Source organism: Patiria miniata, unplaced genomic scaffold, assembly GCF_015706575.1.
Source record: "Patiria miniata isolate m_02_andy unplaced genomic scaffold, ASM1570657v1 HiC_scaffold_17, whole genome shotgun sequence".
NCBI classification, from domain to species: Eukaryota; Metazoa; Echinodermata; class Asteroidea; order Valvatida; family Asterinidae; genus Patiria; species Patiria miniata.
In genome coordinates, this window is record NW_024037055.1 from 10,345,249 (window position 1) to 10,368,247 (window position 22,999).

Consider the following 22,999-nt stretch of genomic DNA (forward strand, 5'->3'; position numbering starts at 1 on the left):
CATGAAATAAATAATGTTTTATTTTATTTTAAAATCAAGTGACTTTTATCTCAAGAAATGTTTTTCATCAAATTGTATTATTTTGTTGATGACCCTGATATGAGGCCTCTTCAGGGTTTCGCCTGTTTTTAATTAATTGGCCCCGTTTAGTTTTGTTGTTTTTATTAAAATGTTTATTATTAAATTTAATTAAATTTTTTAAATGTAATTGTGTGTCTTGAATTATTTGTTTTATCTTATGTTCTTAAACTTCTTATTTCGTCACTAGGGTATAAATTATATGGATTTTTTTTAGCTCCTTGGCCGCGTGGTGAACCTAGCTGGAGTTACCCAGCCCTGAGTTTTATCATTGGGTTGTCATCCTAGATGACAACCCAATGATAAAACTCAGGGCTGGGTAACTCCAGCTATGGTGAACCCAATTGATGTGAAACATTGGTTTCAAGAGATTATTAATTACCCCAACACGTTGAGACCTTCAGCTCAATATAGGTAATTTGTTTTTTAACTTTATGAACATCAAATTGTATTACATTTTTGTTCAGTTTGGACCTTGGCGTATTGGGCCGGTATGAAGCCAAAGTTAAAACGAAGCCGTAATTTGGGAAACTGCACGCGCCAGCAATAATTTTGTAAACAACCAAGATGGCCGCCGCCATGAAGATTGAATGAAAAAATTGACCGTGAAAGTCAAAGTTGTCCTTCGTCGTCCGCCTTTGTTCTCAACAGTGAGTATTTATCACAAAATGTTACCGAAAATTTCAAGAAATCAGTCAAGGTTTTGTACTGTATTTCCATGTTTGGTGAACTAGGCCTACGAAAAAGTAGAATTCCGACAAAAAGAAATGTTTTGTCATTGTTTGCAGTGCCAGTCATGCCAGTCATGCCAGTCATGCCAGTGGTTTGTCGTGTTTCACTGTTTGTTTGTATTCCTTCCTCCGTGGTTTGTGTGAAGCTCAACAATAATCAGGCTATTGTTACGGCAGCAGTCGACTGTCTGGTTCCCTGACCTAATACTAGTAATAGTAATAATCAGCAGGATATTGGCTCTTCAAGACTATCAACCGAATGGTTCTCGGATGTTCCCTTTTTTTAAAGGTAGTGGATATTTTGCCGGAGGTAATGACGGCAAACTAACGATTACTAAAGGTTTGCCGGCGGCAATCCACATCAACAGAGGGCGCTGTACTCTTTAAAATAGGGCTGAATTATAACATGTATTAAATTCCCACCAAAAGTTGTGTAGCACGTTTGGTGTAGTGGTTAAGCAAAGGCTCTAGTAATCGGGATGACACGCGTTCGATTCCGACCGCACCACATTTTTAAGTTGTTTTTTTTTCATCCCCAAATAAATAAGAATATTCTTCTTTTATTATTTTAACATGTCTCAAACATTTTTTGCAGAGTATTACATTTTCTTTTTCAGATTTGTGGCTCTGGAGGATTTTTTTTAAAAGGGAAATAAAGTCCGAAATTATAAAATGGTCTGAATCCCATCTTGTGAATACGAGGTAACAACGATAATTTTGGCATGGAGCCAGACTAAAACTTGTCACCGGAAAATGCTAAAGTACAAAAAAACAGTAACTGCGCATGTTCAGTGCATATCCGGCAAACTAACGTTTACTAAAGGTTTGCCGTCTCCGGCAAAATATACACTGCCTTTTTTAAAAGACAGTGTAGGTACGTAGTCCCACTAACTGGGTCGCTAGAACTCCTTTTTTGACATTTGGGATGTTACTGTCGTACTAGCGACCCACTAAGGAACTATTGTCAATGTAACAATTTCTAAAAATCACGCAAAATACTTCACAAAACTACCTTTGAAAGCACCTACTGGCTTCTCCACATGTCAAAGACAAAGTAATCGGGCTTCAATGATACTCACGATTATTTTTTGGGCTGCAAATCTGTGAATTTCAACCACTTTAGCACAAGTTTTCTTGAAAATGTCAGCACACCAGGAGCCACGATTTTACAGGCTGCTTTTGAATGTCATTCCCTAACAATCCAGTAAGGCAGTAAGGTATTTCATGATAATTTGATCACTTCATTTTTTGATGTTTGCAAATGTTGTATTTTCCCTTTAAAGGAAGTGTATATTTAGCCGGCTAGATTTAGCCGGCTTTCTTTTAGTAAACGATATAAAGCCGGCTACATTGTACAGCGCCCTCTTCGACGCGTATACTTAGGCCTACATTATATAATAAAAGGTATTAAATTACCACCATCGTTTGTACAACAGCAGTGGCCGAGTGCATAGCGCGTGTACATGTATCTCATGAGTGAGAGATCCCCAGCAGGGTTCAATTGCCAGCTCGGCCGACCATCGTTGGAGAAAACTGGCTTTTTTTCAAAAAGTGCTCCTCATTTTTAATATTTCGTTCTTCCACATTGTCTTTCCAATTGCTTACACACCTGTGAAGGGGTACATGCCTGCTAGACTGTTTCTTTGACATTACAATTCCCCAAAGTCTATAAATTCTCCGTTTCATCTTAAGTGGGGTCAGGAAACCAGACTACAAGAATATGGTTGGTTTTCTTGGATTTGCCAGCATCTCCGAACCCAAAATGTGAAGCAAGTCAGTTTAACAATATGTGCTATAACATATTAATCCTCTAAATCCATTTATTTCTGAAAATTGCAGCAAAAGCAAATGTTGTACATTCCCTTAAAAAAACACGCAGTGGCTATCATTACGGCAGCCACAACATATTTTCATCTGCTATCCTTATGGCATGGCAGTCAACCATCTGGTTCCCTGACCTAATAGTTTTCAACGTCAGGATTTTTGGCTTTTGGAACCAGACTATCAACCGAATGGTTCTCGGACTTTATTTCCCTTTTAAAAAAATTCTCCAAAGCCACAGATTACAAAGAAGAAAATGAAATGTTAAAGAAAAACATAGAGCAAGGGAAATGTAAAGAAAACTATTAAAAGAAAAAAGAAAGAAAAGGAATTTAGGAAAAAATGCGCAGCGCGGGGGTCGATCCCAGAACCTTCTGCATTGTAGATGAGCATTATGTCCGATTGAGCTACCAAAGCGACTTTGGTTGGACAGGCAGTTGTGATTCGCAAAGATGTTTTTGCAATGCCGTAATGATAGCAGTTGAAAATTGCATTACAGGCGGCTGCTGTAACGATAGCTACTACCAGGGGCCTAAATCCCGGGGGGAGATGGGGGGTATTTATCCCCCTCACCTTTTGACCAGGGGTGGATGAGCTATTGAATCACCCCCCCCCCCCCCCCCACTTTTTTGTGATAAAAAAAGTGTGGATTTTGATGTATTTGCAGAATGTCCCAAAAATTAAAATTGTATTCAATAGCACTGAAAAGTGGAGAAACAAAGTATACAAGCTTAAAAAATGTAAGCCTGAATATACATACATTCGAGTCTCGTTAATACAAACTCGTTCGGACCTAGCCAAATTGTTTGTTATATCAGAATTTTGTATTAAGAGGAACATCAGTCCCATTCATTGTGCACATAAATGCACAGTCGGGACTAAGGCTTTATAACCAGAATTTTGTATTAACAGAGTTTGTACTAACGAGATTCGACTGTAATGATATTTCTCTGAAGAGCGCCCCTAGTATAATGTGGTGTCCATTTCCCCCCCCCCCCCTGCTTTTTGAATTCCCATGGCCGGGCAATTTTAGGATTTTGGTCATCCCCCATCCCCCCACTCGCTGGCACAGATTTACGCCACTGGCCACTATGTTAAAAAGAAATCCTCAAAAGCCACGGATTATGAAGATGAAATAATGTCTACTTCAATAAAAAGTAGGATTTTATTAAAAACATTAAACAAAAAAAATGAAACTATTACAACAAAAACAAGAATAAAATTTTTTGGTATAACACAGATTTGATCCCGGTACCTTCGGCATGGTAGTGAAGTATTTAACCAATCGCGCTACCAAAACACTATTGTTGGTAGGACAGTTATATTTCGCGATGGTGTTTTTGCAATGCTGTAACGACAGCAGATGGAAATCACGTTACAGCTGCCATAACGATAGCCATTTACGACCAAACCAACTTGGTCCAAGTCAATTCGGTTCCTAGACAACTCGGTCACAACTCAACTCGGTCTCCATGTATATATGGGAAATACGTAAAGATATGGTCAGCACTTTTTAGCATGTTTAGGACTCTTACCCTAATAACATGACCTTGAGTACGTGTATTTAGGTGATTGAGTGGTGGGACCGTACCATTGTTGGCCCGGGTGGAGTGGTCGCAGTCTGACGGTCCAATAAGTTGCTACATGTAGAAAGAGTGCATGCGATTCATTGTTTTCTTTTGCATGAATTTCCCACCCCGTGGCCAGGGAATTACAGCAATCTTCCAGGGGTTGAGGAAGCCGAGAGGGTGGTTGCCCCGTAATAATTTAAGTTTAATGAATTAAAGACAAACCGTTACGGCTTGAATTAATATTGGGAAAATTTACCAAAAATACCTGGGAAAAAAAGTTTAGAGAAAATTTGATGGTGATAGACAATTATTAATTGTCCGACATTAACTACATGTATTCACTTAAACACTTCCAATCTCAACGCACTTGGCATGGTACGCCGCGGCTGTGCACCTTATTGCGTACCCACTGCAGGCAGTGCAGGCACTGTGCCGGTGCCACATACTGCCGGCCATGTAGTCCCAGTAACTGGGGAGAATGGAACTCCTTTTTTCGAAAAAGGAGTTCTAGTGCCCAAAATTACCTCGTCTATCGACCGTGCAATGTGCTGCTTGTACCATATATCCCTACTTAACTTATCCCGGCTCTGCTCGGCCGGCTAACCCCGGCTCACCACATGCATATTTTTTAAAACAACTTTGGTAGGGGAGCTGCAAGATAGACTTTCAGACTTTTCTTTCCTTCCCCAAAACCTCTTCCCAAACACAAATTAGAGAAGGAATTGTTTTTACAGTTTGCAAAGCTTCTTAAGAAGAGAAAAAAATGGGTTGCATGCCCCATCACACGAAAGCCAGCCTGCAACCTCCCCCTCCCACTGCATCCCAGTATCCCAGTCACTCAAGACCCGGCCTCACCCGAGGACATAATCAAAGTCATGTTACATGAGACCTTAAAACTACCTACATGTGCCTTTATTTAAGTAAATTTTTCCATGAAGACCGAGTTGACTTGGAACCGAGTTGCCTTAATCTGAATACCAATATGTCATTGATGGTATAACAGGAACATCAGTGGACCTACATGTAGAACTGTCTAAATTGAAATCTCACAGCCTTAGAGCTGAATTACGTGTAAAATACATAGACATTCGCAAAAATCAAACCTTATGCAGCAGTTCATTAATCATGGAGCTGACCTCCTTGCCTTTTTGCATTTTACATGCTAAATTTTGCATATTGTACATATTGTATATTTCTTAGTTATGATAAATGATTTTGTCACCAACTGGCCTGAGGTTTCGTATTATAAATGTTCCTTAGGAAAGCCAGAATTGTGTTTTGAAAAATCAATTTTATTGCTATTCCACATGATATCATAATATATGAAATTGGACTTTAATTCTCTCATAGGCGTGGGACCCAAATGTACGCTACTGCTGAAACTGGTCATCTCAAATTTTTTGCCATATTGTACCCTTGACCTTAATCTACATGTAAGACAGGCTAACTACATGTATGTAGGTGTATCTTTGGCCCTACATCCATGTTGTACAAACATTTGTAAAAGTTGTGAATACTTTGAAGTCAGCGATGTGTCCATAACGTTCCCTGGTCATGCCGCAGTCCCTTTATTATTACAGGTTTGAAACTCCCTCATGAATGCTTTAAGTGTTGGACGACCGATGGATGACAGAATGTTTCACTCCAACCATGCCAACACTACAGAAGCATTGAACACTAGCACCAGCGATGAAAGGGACAGGGATTCATACTCCTCGTCACTTTGTGAGGTATGCTAGGAATGGGCTATTTAACAACTGTTGACTGTTGTGATGTGGGATATGATGTTTTGAACACCCAAGGGGCGCATAGCACCCGAGGCTTCGCCTCGTGTGCCCCAAGACTTAGTACTTAACTTTAAGTAACTTTATTGTTGTCGTGGTCTGATGGTCTCTGCTGTTTATAAGGATATATTTGGTTATTGGTAATTAGTGATATGACCAGCCTTATAGCAGGCAGACTGGTTCCAAACAGTCAATTAGACTAGTACAGCCCAGTGTATTTGACAAATATGTAAAGGTTAGAACCATACTTCTTATTTGAAGTTCTATGCTGCTTTATAGAACATCTTTCATATTTGTCTGTTCCTATTCTTTCTAAACTTGACCTTCTCACTAGCTCTTGCATATACCAAATATGTGCAACTTCTTTAAAGTTTAGAAAACTCTATTTTCATGTCCACTCTTAATCATGTTAATACATGAAGATGTTAAATAAGTCAGAATTTCCATCAAAAGCATGTAGTTTTCAGATAAAGTGAATATAATCACCCCAACAGATATCGTACCTTGCCAAAGGTGACCAGGTTTGTTTGCCAGTTAGGAACAAGTTTCCTCTTCACAGATTTTAACTTTGGATTACCCAGGGCGGCACATCCCAAAAAGTAATACTGCTTCCACTAGTGCATTTAATGCACTCATGGCAATACGACTTCTATTTGCTGTAACTTTTCAGATCACAGATTGCGAGAGTCGTGACGGCACTAACCTATACCACACTACCACTATTCTGAGAGTGTGCAGACAGCAAGTGCTGAAGCCCTATTGGAAGTTGCTCTTTGTGGTAAGCTCCCCCCCCCCTTCCCCCCCCCCCTCCCGGAATGATAAATCCATGTCAATCTGTTAAACCCCTAATACTCCTCAATCCTCCAAAATTCACGTTGCAGTTTTGTGAGACTGTATGCGCATTGACATTGAGGTCGATTTTGAAAGATTGATAATGCAGTGTGATTCTATATTGATTGATTTTGGAGGAGAGACATTGAATGGCTTTGAAGGTAAGAGTTGGATGTTTGAGCCTGAAGATTGAAGGCACTTTTTATTTCAATACCACAAGATAATTTTGTCGATGGAGATAATGGAAGAGCTATCTGTAAGTTTAATATTGACTGAATTTTTAAGTCTTTTTTTCCAAATGCCTACAGAAACATATTCTGCCAGGTCACGTTTATATTGATCGGTTTAGAAGGAATAATGCATTCTTGCCTAAAAGGCCGAGGAGATTTAGTACTCGCTTTATAAGGTTTATGGTAAATATACTTCAGCGGAAAAATTCAAAAGAAGTGCAAGCACATTAAAAAAATGCACACACACTTTTGATTCAATATGGCCAGTTCTACTGAGGAACAAATTAAGGCAGAACAGCTAGTGCACATCCTATTTGAAGGAATATTAACCCTCCTATGCAAACATACATTCTGTGCCAAGTAGTCCTTTCAGTAAAAATCAAACAAGTGACTGTGTTCAACAATTCAAAATTCCCAACCTATATTAAAAAAAAAGCAGGATTGACTGGCTGGGACTGTTTAAGTAACTTGATACAACTATGCTTTGACTCCGGGTGATGGATAAAACAGCAATGACGACAACTTGCCTATTTTGTCTGTTGAGTTTGACTAATCACAGTACTTGCTTGACATATGATCTGACTGCTGGTGACTAGCCTTTGCTATAAGTATAGCAGGGGAAGTGAATTTTGACTGTCTGTGGTTGTTTTAATAGCAGGAGGGTTAATGGGAATTTGGAATTTTTTATGTTTTCTTTCTTTCAGATTGGATGGCGGCCATTTGGGCGGGACCGCATCAACTACCACTGTGGCTGGAAGGCACTGAACATAGTCTATCCAATCCTGCTGGTTGCCTTGATGTTCTACGTCTACGTGTACCGAATATTGTCTTGCCAAGGGAAGTACGATGTTCCGTTTGTTATCCAGCCGGTAAGATACCTTTGTCATTTGAATTTTCTCCCTTTTTTCTTGCAGCAGAGCATATAATGTAGCCTCAAAAATCATACATTTGTTGTTGAATGCACAGTCATTGGTACATAGTGTATTGACACCATTAGGGGACTGTCAAGGGAGCTATGTCAAAGGTCCTCCAGGGGTCAGTTGAGGTCATAATGGAAAAAATTTAGAAATGCTATTGTTTCGAAGAAATGCATGGTTACTCGTACCAATGTTGCTTAGAATGAATGTCATGGAAGTCTTGAGGTTTGGTGTTAAGCATTGAGGTCAAAGGTCATGCAGGGATCATTAGAGGTCTTGTTTAAATATGCTACAAATGTTTGTTCATCTACATAATTTGATGGATGTTGATATTTACTTCGGTTAGGAGCTGCGAAAAAAGACGTCACGTGTGATCCACGGATTGCCTTGTTTTAACCCTACCTCTAGATGGATTTGTGCCAGGAACCTTCCCTAATCCTTCACAAATCTTCAACTGTGCAGGAAACCAATGGCACATTCCAGTCTTTGTATGTTAACGTGTATGGGACATCAAACCTATTGCAAGTAATAGTCCTTCATAATCCACCTGAGGGATTTTGGAGGATCTGAAGCTCAATGTAATGGAATGGAGCTGCATGTGTCCACTGTTCTGAGTGTGTTTTTATTTAGTTATGATGCTTAGATTTTCCTGCTGTCTGAACAGCCACAGCCAGTCAAAGTTCAATCCACTTTCTTAGCACAAAAACCTTTATACACACGCTAGTCACCAACAGTCAGATCACATTTCTGGTAATCACGTCAACAAACAGCTTATCAATCACCTACAGTCACAGTTAGCTGTATCAAGTTACATAAACAGCCACAGCCAGTCAATCCTGCTTCAGTAGACCAAGGATTCCCAACTGTTAAAAACAGTCACTATTTTTTTTGAGAGAGCCTGAAGGGGCAGCTTTTCCTCCAATTATTTTCAGCCAGAAAGGGAGGGCTAATTTATTCTGGCATGATTTGCCCAGCTTTGCATGCATTGTTACTCTTAATTCACACACACTCGAACACATTTATGTTACGTACCTAGTGTGGACATTCCTTTGTTTTCATGAAGTTAAGAAAAACCTGTGAAAAAAAATCATGTTACTCACACTGTGAAAACTCTTTCAACCCAAATTTTTTACTATGATTCCCTTGAGTGTTTCTCTCCATTTTGTGACGGAAAAACCTAACCCAAAAATGCCTCTAAAGCTGTTTGCCAGAGACGTGGGCAAGTCCACATAACGTATCTGAAAACTGGTTTCTGTGGACATCTTTTGTTCGGAAGTCCACACAGTGAATGTAATGCTTGTTTTACTTGTTCTGTAGTTGTGGGGACTACACACGAGTTGTCCAATATGGGGACCGAAGATGTTGTGGCCGGGGACAGCAGAAAGTCCCCATAACTCAATCCTTATTTGCCTAACAATAAAAAACTTACCCATAATGCAGTGATGGCCCACCCAAAGGTACCAGCATACAAGTTTGGGAGTATTTTCTTGATTTAAATCACAGACAAAGATGTCACCAAACTTTGGGTTGCCAGCTGATCCCGCACCTACCCCTACCACACCCAGCGGCTACGTCCCCATAGAACCAGCCATAGACAGCTACCATGCCTGCACTCATCTCATCTCCTCCTACATCCTGCCTGATGTCCTCCACTTTGTAGCCTTCCTGCTGGGCTTCTGGTACTTCCGCATCCAAGACAACGAGCAGATGGATGCACTGATTCAACAGGTGCACTTCCCCTATTTGGGCTCACATCATGCTTAGCCAGCAGCCAATTTCACAAAACGTTATGCATTGGCGTAACTCCACTTGCGCCACAATTTATTGCATAAGTTGCGCAACATTTCACGCTGTGCAACTTTTCAGTTCTGACAATTTCATGAAAGTTTCATATAGTGCGTAAGCCCGCATGTTGCACAACAAATTATGGCATAACTCATGCAATCACTTTAGGTGGCATAAGTTATGGCGTAGGAGGTGAAAATCAACTATTTTACTGGCAAATCGTGATTGTCATGGAGCCTGTCATTGCTCAACTTATCAGCATTGATACAAGACACTCACACCTTTGTGGTTGAAGTAAATGAATTGCTATTTTTCTTGTGACAGATTTTTTTACAGTTGCCACACGATTCCAAAGAAAGTCGGAACAAAACTACTTTCAAAATGGTATGTGGGGTGATTCAGTAACTGTTTGGTGACTGAACAGTAAATTTTTTAAAAAGCCATCGTAAAAGCTGTTTATCTCCTCGTCCAAGACGTTATTCAGCTATGCCAAGTTTCGTGAAATTGATCTTAAGTTTATTGCGCAGCTATGCAAAAAATGAGTCCTACTCATAGCGTAAGTTATGCACTGTTTCATGAAATCGGCTGCAGAGTTTTAATTGAGTAAACCCTTAGTTCATTTCATGTCATTCACAAGCCAATTAGCCAACTCACATGTTGATCACAAGTAACAGGGGGTGAATAGTGACAAAGGAATGCCTATTTTCACATTTTTAATGGCTTGTAATAAGTTGAAGAAAGAAGGAAAGGGATTGGCTTGTGATATGCTTGTGATTGACTTGGTATGACTTGAGGACAACACTTCTAGGTGTGATAGGTAGGGAACACCTGAATTTAGAACATTCAGGTAGGTCGCTGAGAACATTCTGGGAACAGGAATACATTTCAGTTCTAATCAGCAACAAAAAGAACTAAAGAGGTGGTACCACTCTGGCTTGCAGGCTGTCTACAACCCAATTGCAGGGGCTCCTGCTTGTGGTTCCAGCTTAGTATGTAGTGGCTTGTAGTTGTGGTTGTTAGGATAGTGAATTGAACATTGGCCAATGCATTCAGGGACACTATTCCGGTTGGCAAGTCTTTCATTAGATGGAAACTGCGTTGGGATGATGTAAATTTTATGTTGTGTTTGACCCTTCACCGACGTATTTATAAACACTGTAAACTCAGTATTTATAAACACTGTAAAACGCTGTAAACTCAGTGCTTGCGAGAAAAAATTTACAAGCTTACCACATTTTACAATTACCACTCAACCAAGGAGATTAGCTGGGAACTGTTTCTAATGGAGCTTTTCAAACTGAAATTGGAGTATTCAAAATTTTGATATGTACTTTCAAATATTACATGTACTACAGTCTTTAGTTGTTTTATTGCACTGTTAAGACTTTAAAAAAAAAAAAAAATGTGTGCTGTAGTTTTTGACATGCTTAAATGTTAGAAACCAGTGGTTATATGATTTGATTATGAAACTTTTACATTTTGTATCTTTCAGGCCTTTCTGCATGCAACACCCACAACGCATGGCTCTAACACACAGTCTACCATGATCAGGGCAATGAAGTAAGAATAAACTCTAGTGTTTATTTCATTCCTTCTCTGAACTTTTTATTGTGCTACTTGTTCCTCACCAACATATGTGTATTACATGTAACTTAAAGGTACAGTCCATCATTTGTAATTTGTGCATTTTGTTCATTTGAAGCAACAAACGTGCTCAAAATCTAAAAAAAGGATGCTGAACAACTAACCTGATGAAGTTCAGCTCAGCTTCAGCTGTATATTTTGAGAAAAACAACATTCTAGGATCTTGATTTCAAATCAAAAGTTGCTGAAGCATGTTTTGAATTGGGCCTGAATTCAGCGTCCGAGACACTTTCTCATTGAGCCGAATGCAGCTACGCGATGTCGCGCACTGAACCGACGAATTATAGCAACCGGGCGCGCGTGTGCTTCGTGTTAACGCTTGCACACACTTTGCCGAATTAAAAAAACAACTACTAATGGAAATGTTCAACGGTGCGTCTTTAGACGCACAGTTGGAAAGGCCTTCTTTAGTTGATTTCTTCAAAATGACAGCATGCCAGAAAGAACAATTTCACAGGGAGTTTAGTTCCCTTACCATCTTTCAACCAAGAATGTTTTCCACACTGATTACGTCAGTTACTTTTTGGATAGCTGCAAACGATGGGCTGTAGCTTTAAAAACTATTTTCTAAATAATTGAGATGTTTTCATGTAAAATCAGTTGTGTACTTTGGTCATTTTTATAAAACAAAACTGACAGATAGATGTGTATTATTTACATCATTATCTCACTTACTCTGTTAGATTATAAGATCCCGAAAGGCAACATGTTCCATTTGATCTTGTTTTTTTTTCTGACCTGTGAAAGAAAAATTTGAATGTTGGATTCAAAATTTACTTGCTTCTGTTGGTACTTTCCCCTAGAATTTCCCTGCAACCCCTTGCTCCTTTGACATTTAGTTTCAACCATTGCAGTAAGTCAATGGCAAATTGTGACACCAATTTCCCATTTTTTCTGAATGGTGCCATAAGCTCTACATTCCCAAATTTGTCAAAATCAGTCAAAACCAGTCATTAAGTTTTGGCAGATTAATTAAAGAATCTTTGTAATTCATTACTTAATTGATAAATACCTGCACGCTTTTCTAATATTCAGTATTTTTTCCCCAATGCCCAAATCCAAGATGGATCCTGATTGGTGGTGCATTGTGGGTACTAGCCATGATGGGGGTTCTGGCACTGTTCCTGACGGCTTTTGGGCTGCAAAACACCATCTACAAGTTCTTTACTGTGTAAGTTTTTCTATTATGGGTTTCAAAACCAGTTCATCATTCAAAACAGCATGTCAAATTTATCCTGTTTGTTGGAAAATTGTGTCCGCTGCTTGCACTCAGCTGATGCCAAAACCGTTGCCAGAATCTCTGGAAAAGGTGGCAAAAGTTTTTAAATGCCCAGAACAACACACCTTTTATAAACAAACAGGGGAATGATTGAAATAAGGTTAAACAATTCTTTGGACATTGGTAAGTCCAAATGTTCATTCCCAGCAGTTTTGCTGTGATTAGAAATGAGCAGTCACTGAACTGAGTGGACAAATTTGAAAAGGATGGAACCTTCTGAAAGGAGCAGTGCTTCTGAAAAAGATGCTGTGTTGCCAGCTTGATTTACTCTGCGTTTCACGAATCCTCCACTTTGCAGGAACCCAATGGATTATTTGGTCTATTTCTTTAGAAGTGTGTATGAAGGAACTATTTCTGTTGCATTCCAATTTGCACAGGCAAGCTTGGAACATTGTCTTGCTGTGCGTCCACGCGTTTGGCTGTCTCATCTACAACTCCATCATAGCGGCTGTTGTTGTCAACTACTCGGTGCAGTGTGAAACCATCATTTGCTTTGTGCGCAGCATCCAGGAACAGTTGCTAGAGAAGACAGGAGACTTGCGAATGATCATGCATGTGAGGTCTAATTATCAACCACCAATCCAGCCCCCCCCCCCCCCTGGCCAGCCACATAAATCAGTCCATGTACTGTTGTACTGTCTGTGCCATTTTTGAGATTCACTCCTCCAAAAAAGTAGTTTTATGTAAATTTATATATAGTTTGAAATTGCTATTTTTCTAGGAATGCAAAAGATATATATTACTTTTGTATGAGATATCAAATGGCCCACGTTTAGTTTATGGAATAATTAGTTTACAAATTTGTAATATTTGCGGATCCACATAATTCAGGTTTCAAAGGGTAGACTGGTTCCTGCCCCCTTCCCGAACTGACAAATAGGGACTGGGTACCAGTCTACTCACAGGGCGGATCTGATTGTCGGCAAAAGCACCCCTAAATAAAAGCCTTTTTCAGATTTTTGGATGCCCAAAATTGAAAAATAGGTTTTTTTTGTTAAAATAAAATATACAGGTTAAAATTGCCACAAGAATAAAATAAGCGTGAGACAAGAAATATATGCAAAACTATTAAAGAGGTGTTGACAAGACAACTGAAACTTCTCAGGGGACTAATGTCTAGAAAACTGTTCAAAATTGGCTTTGTCTTCCTAATTTAGCATGCTGAGTGCTATATTTACTTCTGATTGTTGTCTTGAGGTGGGCACGTGCGTGCCAAAAACTCCATGTCTTACTCTGTAAGTTATTTAACCATTCACAGACTCCCCATTGGGTCTTAAAAAAACCACCTTCCAAGCATTTTGGACTTTCTTCCACATATTCCCTCCCCCCCCCCCCCAAAAAAAAAACCCCAGACTTTTGGACCTTTTTTGTGTTCACTGAGTTGAAAGTGGATTGTTTCCTTCTTTCTTTCAGGACATCTTGAAAGTTTGGCAGGCCACTCAGCAGCTGAATGGACCCATGGCCAAAATGATGTCACTGTTGGTCTTCAACTTTGCTGCTATGGTTGTAGCAGGTAAGGCAAACACACAAATAAAATTCAACATCTTCGTAATGCTGCAAAAATCGTACTGTTGATATTCATGTTGTTCCCCTCCACAATAGTAAGTGAAAAAGCATAAGAAAGAGTTAATAAACGTAATGTTTTTAGAATAGGCTTTGGTGATGATAAAACAAGGGATTCATATACAGGAAAGGTATTTTATGCTATTGGGGGTATACAGGGTGAGTGAAACAAAAGGGAAACCTAAATATCAGAACCATTTTTTTAAAATGAAGTTCTGCATGTTGCACTTTCATAATCTAGGACATCTCTATGTGAATTGTTTTCGTTTTGCTGAAAGAACACTTACCTTTTTTGTGATCCGCGGACAGAACTTTAAAACAGTGTTTGTGTTTAAAAACCCGTAACTTGAAGAGTACATGAGTGATTTGAATGATTCTTGTACTAAAAGAAACCTTATTAATTGGGGTTTCATATCCTAGATTTTGAAAGTGCTACATGCAGAACTTCATTTTAAAAAAATGGTCCTGACATTTGTTTTTTTTGTTTTTTTTATTCACTCTGTATTTGGTTACTGGTGTACCGGAGGGCCCTCATGCTCTTGAGCATCAAACTCAAGATCTGCGGGTAGTTCTGCAGGTTGGGGGTTCCGGACCAGCCTGGAGTTGCAGTGTGTATTTGTACTTTCGCAACACACTTTGTCACTAACCACTTCACCCCACCCAGGAAAAAATTGGTATCTGTATGGGTCTGTGTTTGATTTTTGCTGCTTTATTCTGAAATGGCAGCATACAACTGTTTAGCCAAGGAGCTGAGATGGTCTTTGGAATGTTTCATTCACCCAGTAAGCAGGGGTCATAATGATGTTGCACCTCATAGATGATTGTAACCATCATCATTGTCTGATTGCTTTTCAGGTATAAGCCTACTACTGTTTCATCAACCCAGGGGTGATGAGATATCTGCTTTAGTTACCACATATCGCGTGTGTTTCTTTCTGCTGTGGTTGGCCATCCTTGTCTTTCCTTATGTGCAGGTAATTGACAAAAGGAATAACTCTCATTGACAAAGGTTTTGATGGCTTGTTTGTCAGTCAGTTGATACGGGGGGGGGGGGGGGGGGGTTGTTTACATACGTACAGGTGAACAATTTGTCAGTTGGGTTGGGTTGAGTTAGGCTTGGCTGGGTTGGATTGGGTTGAGCTAGGCCGGGCTGGGATTGTTTGGGCTAGAATGGGTTTGGTTAGGCTAAGTTATGGGCCGTATTCACGAGTTGGCCATTTTTGTTGAGTTCCCTGAACAAATATCATTAATTCTCAACTGTTGAATGGGATGGCGCCAGACTATTTTTGCAGGCATAATGCAGCCTTTTTTAATGTCATTTTTTTTAAAATCTGGCTTTAAACATTAGAACATTTAATCACAAATTTTAAATTATTCATTTAAGCAGACTGGAATTAATTAGTAATTATTTTGCTTTCATTTCTCTACATAAGTTCCAAAAATGAAGATTTTACCTCGCTCTCAATCCAATATGGCCGATTCGTGAATAAGGCCCATTCTATACTGAGTTGAGTTGGGTTGGACTAGGTTTTCCAAAGGTCGGGTTTAGCTGGTTTTGGATGGCCTGGATTGGATTGGGTTGGGTTCAGCTTTAGTTGGGATGGCCTAAGTAAAATTTGGTTGGGAGTAGTTGGGTAGGGATGTCCTGGGTTGCAAGTTGGTTTGGGTTGGGATGGGTTGAGTTGGGCTGGGCTGGGCTTGGAAAGGTAGGGTAGCATAGGGTTCGTTACAAGTTTTTGGTTGGGTTGATTTGGGATGGCCTGGATTGGGTTGGGTTGGGTTAAGTTTAGTTAGGTGGACCCAAGTAAGATTTGGTTGGGAGTAGTTTGGTTGGGATGGCCTTGGTTGCGTTGGGATGGCCAGGGTCTGATTGAGTTGGGCTAGGCTTGGCTTGATTATGTAGGGTAGAATAGGGTTGGGTTGTGTTGGGTTTGGGCTGGGCATTGAAAAGTAAAGCTGAGTTGGGCTGAGTGAGGCTTGGTCGGGTAGATAAAGATAAAGATGATTGGAACAACAGCAATCCACTTTACTGCGTACTGTCATGATTTTCTATGTTGAATGATCAGGCAGCAAGATTGAGTTCCATCTACAACAAGTTTGAGCAGGCAGCATTGGAGATGCGAGTCTTTGGCTACCTGACCAGCACACCGAGGGATCTAGACTCCTTCCTGCAATTTGTCACTCAGGCCAAGTGCAAGGTATTCAAGTCATACTTAAATTTTACAAGTTTGCTGTAATTTCTTTCCAGAATTTTTGACCAAAAACTTCTAGCAATGGCATGGTGGCCATGCTATTAGAAAAATTCATAGTATCTAAGACAGTTTACCCCTTCCTATTGGTTGAGAGCCCATCACGTGGCCGGTCTTATAACGGTTGATAAAACACTGGCTGACTGGTGTTGAACACTTTTGCAGTGTCACATGAAATTTGGACTGATATGAAATCCAGTCCCTTTTACTGGTTGAACACTCACAATCCTAGGTTGGTCATGCGCAATACTAACAATGAGTCCGTATTTCACAGTCCTTAATTCACACTATACCAGCACAGCTGCGTTCTGCATCACATCGCGCGTGCACGACAATCTCCATATAAGGAGTTGTTTATGCTTACTCGTGAGAGGCACATACCATAACATAGCAAGAGGGGTTTAAATAAAATTTAAGTAAACTTGTTTTGACTGTTTGACCGAAAAGGTATTTATGAATGGGAATAAGTATGTGCTTGGCCGGTATTGAGCATTATGTTTAAGACCGGTTTGGAGTCTGGCCACTGATCGGCGTCCAGACTCCAAACCGGTCTTAAACATAGTGTTTAAAACCGGCCAAGCACATACTTATTCTCTTATAAAGTTATCTATCTACCAATAGATGGATCCAGAAAGCCCTGTCCCATGATTCGGCCAATCACAGCCACGATCATTGCACAACCAAATGTCCAACAAAAGTCTGAAATGCACGCTGTTATGTACATACAATGTATGATATCAGGGATTATCCTTAGCGGTCGCCCGCTCGCCAAATGCGAGTGAAAACAGCGGCGGGCGAGTCAAAACCCTCCTCTCAGTAGTCCGACGGGCGAGTCAAAAAACTGTTAAAAAAAATAAAAATAACGAAGTTTTCCCGACAGTATTTTTCAATCAATCAAAATAAAAAAGTTAAGGGTGATACAACACATGAATACTTTTGCCACGCCGACCGAAATAAAAACATCGGTAGTTCGAATTCGTATCACTCCATGTATATTCGCAGTGCGCTGTGCATTGAAATCCCATCGACGAACATGAGGCGAATCAACGTGTATTTGCCATTACACATCGTGCACACATGCAGCGCACTTGATTTACTTCGTCTGCAGTCCACATGGTACGGACGTACGTACGTTAACATCGTATTCATATCATACAACGTGGTGAGGAGAAAACTTTCATGACAGTCTGCCAAAACTTGTGCCCGAACGGATTCTTGGGATGATTTCTTGAACACTATCAAACGAATGTACCGAAAAGATGAGGACAATATGAGATTCGAGGGGCCTATTTTGAATGTAAAGACTAGTGAATGTAAAGTGGACCGTGCTCCGGAAAACGTTATGGATTGACGTGACCAGCGTAAGTTCGTGGGTCGCCCGCCCGCAGCGCTTCTTGGCTAGGCACGCTGATTGCACCATTCTTCGCTAGAAATGCATGGCGCGCGCGAGAGATGTTTTTTTGAAAATACTGGCCTTCTCACTCATTTTCAAACAAGTTAAAACAGTTCAGTTACTAACTTGGTAAACTCCCATTAATACCACGACTGTGTGCAATGTTTTCTTGTTCCTCAAGATAAAGCTTTTTTAGTTCGTGTTTTATCAAAACATGTCGGAAATAGAACACCTAAAGCCTTAAGTTCGGAACGAAGCACACTGCATAAATTTTGATTATAACTTCTCCCCCTATTTGATTCCTGTTAATTAAAGCCTTGCTCTATGTTAAAGCATGGACGATTAAAGAAACATTGACATCACTTAAAAAGGAACTACATGCAATATTATGTACATGATTAAGATAATTGCCGATTGTATTCATATTGCATAATTTATTATCAAAAATGTTATCAAAAATGCTTATGGTGATTTGATTGAAAGTTACTATTAAAACATGTGGGCTAGTGAAAACGGTTGTGGGCCAGTGAAAACTCTGGTTTACTGGCCCGGCCGGCCAGTAAAGGAAAAAGTTAAGGAAAACCCCTGTGATATGTATCTTGAACGTGCAAGTTGGCATTGAGCAGATGAACGTGTTGTTGCCCAAACTGAGGCTCAATGGATTGGTCAATTTGGACAACTGGCAAAAGTAAGCCCTAAATGCAATGATGTTGATGAGCTGTGTTGATTTCATTAAGATAATGACAGTTGGATGACATGGGTGGCGCAGTGCGTAAAGCGCTTGCCTCTTACCGCTGTGGCCCCGGTTTGATTCCTGGCTTGGGTCATATGTGAGTAGAATTGTTTGTTGATTCTCTCTCGTAGCTGCATCCGTCGCAATTCAGCTTCTGCTGCAAGTAAGGATGATTAGCCCCAAAATATATTTATTCATTATTAGTAATATTCACAGGTGGCTGTATGGACTTTGGAGATCATACTTAGACTCTTACTAAAAAAAAACAACCCTGATAAGTAAAGTAGCACTGTTGCACCCTCAATTTAATGGAAAGTCATTCTTTTTCACCTTAAAAGGTGTAAATTCACACATCTCTGATTAACCAGTCAGATTTGTTGAAAAAAAAAACCTCAGCCAATACCCTTCTTGTTGCAATATGACAGGTGCGACTGCTCTTCATCCCTGCCAATACATCCAACGTCTATGGTATCCTCCTACTGACAGCATTCCTTCTCATCATCCTGGTCCAGACTGGAGTCATCGTAGCACCTTCTACCTACCTGTAGGCCCCACCTAACCCTTTAGTCATCATTCTGGCCTGAAATGACCGGAACTGGAATGCTCACAGTGACTGCGGACAGTAAGCATTTCCAACTGACTGTAGTTGCATCAAACATGAATAGTTGGGCTTATGCCCAGCTCCTGTGCATTGGAAGTGTACAAACTTCTCTTTTCTCAATTTTGTGAGTGAAACATGGGCATCCCAAAGCATTACGGGTAGGTAACTGCAATGATAAATGCATGCACAGCTCTTACCCAATTCAAAGTATTGACTCGGGTAGCTAGCTATATAAAACGTATCCAATTCAAAAACGTATCACCCTCGGATAGAGCAATGAGTATGAGCGAAGTGGATAGTTACAAGATTTTTAAATCTGACCACTCGGTGCAGGTTAGAGAGACTTGACAAAAAAGATACTATTGTAAGTATGATGTTTTGTGCAAAATTTGAAAGTTTGAAGAAAAAGAAGATTCAAACTTTGTTGCATTGTACACTGTGTGAAAGTACTTTTTTTATGAGGACAGCAGAATGGCGTCAAAAATGGCACAAAAAAGTGAGTATTACTGTTTACTGTTGAAACATTTCATTAAAAATGAGCATATGTTTTGTTTTTGTTTCTTTTTGAAACTCTCCGGCAAAAAAATTTTGGATTGTCGAAAAAACAGTTGGTATATAATTGTCAATTTTGCCTGTAAACGTATGGAGAATGAAACCAGAACAACTCTTGAACAAGGAGATGATAGCACAAAATGTTTGTTAAATTTGCGTAATGGTGACGGGCAGAAATGGGGAAAAACAGGATATGGCACTCAACTTTGCGAGAAATTTACCAATTCTTCAAAAGAGAATTACCTTCACTTGCTTAAAGATCGTATGAATAAAACTCAATTTTTTTAGTATTTTCACTAATTGTAAATCATATCAAAAAAAAAATTGTACCAGAAGAGTGCATGGACTGTACAGATTGCCATTTGTGATATTATTGTTGCATTCCAAGAATGACCATTGCAATTTTCAAAGAAATATTTTCAAAAGGTTTTAGAAATTGCCTCAAGGAATGATTTGAATATTTAGTACATCTATATTGATACATTTACGTATTTAATACATTTGCACTGGTATAATGATAATGAGACGCCATAGCAATATTTTGGCAAAGTTTCCAACATTAGCTTGTGAAATGTTAAATTCCCTTATCACATACATGTATTGTTATTATACCTGGCTCAATTTCGTTACATTGCTTAGCACAGGGAAAACTATTGCTCAGCAAAAAAAGGTAACCAGCCAAAATGCCTGGTTCCCTGCTGAATATTGCTATAGCATGTCCATTAATGTGCTTAGCAGTATAGTTTCGCTTGGGACCTTCATGAATGGGTCCAACTTTTTTGAACTACTAAACATGTGAATTCATGAAAATCCAGGGGGGAAAAAAGTATATTAAATCTAGATAGCCATGGTAAAAATTCATGGAGGGCTTCTATTACGTTGAAATTTTATAATTTTTTAAGTAGCAAAGATTTTTTACTTTTGTATTTTGAAAGAGCAATGCAAGCCTTAAGATTTATTTTGTATAAATTATCTTTAAAAGATAGCACATTTGAAATCGAGAGCAAAGTGTTTTGTTTTGTGTGTTACTGCCTTTTAAAAGGTCAACATTTGTCTGTATTTTCGGGCTTTTCATGAATTGCCTGTGAAATAATGCGTGTGCTTTGGTCTTGTACTGAAATCATGTTAAATACAAGCATGTTATTCAGTGAGCAAGTAACTCGGTAACTGTGGAAAGATAATATCTACGAATTTAAAATCTGTGAACTTTATGAGAGTGAACTTTATGTATAAAGATATTAATCATGTATAAGTAACCATAGCATCTATGACATAAAAGCGTTTATTCAACAAAACCCCAATTGTAACTTCGTTGAAGAGGTTTTTAACACGCAGCTTCTCCGCAACTCTTTGGTACTTATATTTCCAATACCAAGCACAAGTTTGTACCTTATGCTTAAAAGAATCTTACCAGGAGCGAATTGAAGAGAAGGGGTTTGCCCCGATGTTTCTGGACTCCTGTTAAAACTCCCCTGCGGAGTTTTTAGGAGAAGAACCAACCGATTAAGTACCAAGTAATGAATTTATCTTTTGTACTATATTTGGGAGATTTAATGGAGAAAAATTAACTCCGAAGTCCCAACTGATTGAGGTATGGGCGCTTACATGCATGGTTGATACTTTGACCCGATGAAAAAGTCTGTCCCTTAAACCTCAATCCAATTCCAAAAAATGGGTCATGAAACACGAATTTGGGTTTTCCGAAAATCATTTTTTTATGCACAGCTAATAAGCAATTTTGTGTTAAAGTTATTCAACCAGTGCTCTTCACGAATGTCCTGTTTGCTATGTTGAATTTTCAATCCTCTGAAAATAACACTTGTATTTTGGGTTTCTTTTTCGCCCATAACGCACAAAAAGATAGGCCGCAAATAATTCCAACTAATATAAATTATGTACGGTACGGCAAATACTCCATATCTAAACGTTCACAGGCGAATTCATTTTCGATGTCGCATTCAAAATTAAATAGTCCCCTCCACCTAAAATTTGTATAGCAATTTAAAAACAAAATCTATTTTCGGTTTGAAATTCGAAAAAAAGGACGGGGAGAGAAACTTGAAAAAAAAATGGAAGCAGGAAGATGGTTTCTTTGTTAAATTAATTTTATCTTTAAATAATGTGAACTATTAAAAAATGGTTGGGTTTCATTTTTATTCTTAATGAATTTGTTTCCTTATATTAAAAATATGCAATCATAAAGCCTCGTTTGTTAACGGGCACCTCCAGTTGGAAAGAGGTTAATGAAAGTGTAATTTATTTTCTTAATTGACGAAATCGTGAATTCCACGTTGTACAGATGACTGATGATTGTAAACCTACAACATTTTTTTCACGGAGTTGTGAAATAATATTCCTATTCTTGTACAAATGTATTTCGAAAACAAAAATCTAGTGTCTGGCTCGTTTTCTGTCTGCGGTATCAAATATTTGTTAAGAGGTTCGTTCTTGTTTGCGTTTTTTGAACGGCTTATGTAGCCGCAATATTTACAGTATTATAATCGTGTCTAAAACATTTGGTTACAAATATCATTATATTTGTCTAAATCTGTCTTTAATAAATATATCTGTAATGACAGAGAATCAGCAGCGTATGTTTTTGTTCAGTGTGTGAAAATTGTATAAATTCTAATGAAACGCATTTTCCTACAAAATCTTTAGAACCAGTTTCCTTTTTTAATTTTTTTATTCTCGCAGGAATGTAATTCCTTCTCGTTCCAATGTTAAGTTATTGGGGTAACATAAAACGATGCACATGTATATGATGTATGCGTATTTGCTGTCCCATTCTCTGTATAAGACTCTATTATCCCCGCAGGAAAACACAGAAACAAAATTACAGCTTTGAACAGAAAAAAAGTTTATACATGTATACGGCCTTCCAAAAAATGATGTCATCATGTATTAACGAGCCATATTTTTAAAAATATAATGAGAAAAAAAAGTAGTATTCGGTATCTGATCGTGTGCCGATTTTCTTTCTTGTGATGTCTTATTTGAAGCTCATAACCTTAGTAATGTTATAAAACGTGACAATTCAATTTGACAATTTTAAGCGCGGGGAGGGGTCGGAATATCCTGAAATCACTGCTATACATCTCTGTGCCGTTCACACGAGGATCTAGCTTTTAGGAAACGGGAAAAATTGATATGGGGGGTGTTTGAGTCCAACCCAGCTTGAGGGATCCGGTGACATCCCCCCTCCGGGAAAACAAATTGAAATCTGCGATGATTTCT

General features: G+C 39.0%; 1 protein-coding gene across 2 annotated transcripts; it reads left to right on the forward strand.

Moving 5' to 3' along the window:
• Positions 1 to 351: 351 nt before the first annotated feature.
• LOC119723793 lies at positions 352 to 22,351 on the forward strand. 2 transcript variants are annotated; one of them, XM_038194658.1, is made up of 12 exons: positions 352 to 492; positions 5,782 to 5,931; positions 6,656 to 6,763; positions 7,751 to 7,915; positions 9,467 to 9,691; positions 11,241 to 11,308; positions 12,456 to 12,563; positions 13,049 to 13,226; positions 14,085 to 14,184; positions 15,090 to 15,208; positions 16,301 to 16,432; positions 19,035 to 19,157. In XM_038194658.1, the coding sequence occupies exons 2-12, from the start codon at positions 5,797 to 5,799 to the stop codon at positions 19,155 to 19,157; spliced, it is 1,461 nt and encodes a 486-aa protein (XP_038050586.1). In that variant the 5' UTR covers positions 352 to 492; positions 5,782 to 5,796. The 2 variants fall into 2 exon arrangements, with proteins under 2 accessions (XP_038050586.1, XP_038050585.1); XM_038194657.1 differs by lacking the exon at positions 352 to 492 and adding an exon at positions 531 to 728 and having other exon boundaries at positions 19,035 to 22,351.
• The last annotated feature ends 648 nt before the right edge of the window (positions 22,352 to 22,999 follow it).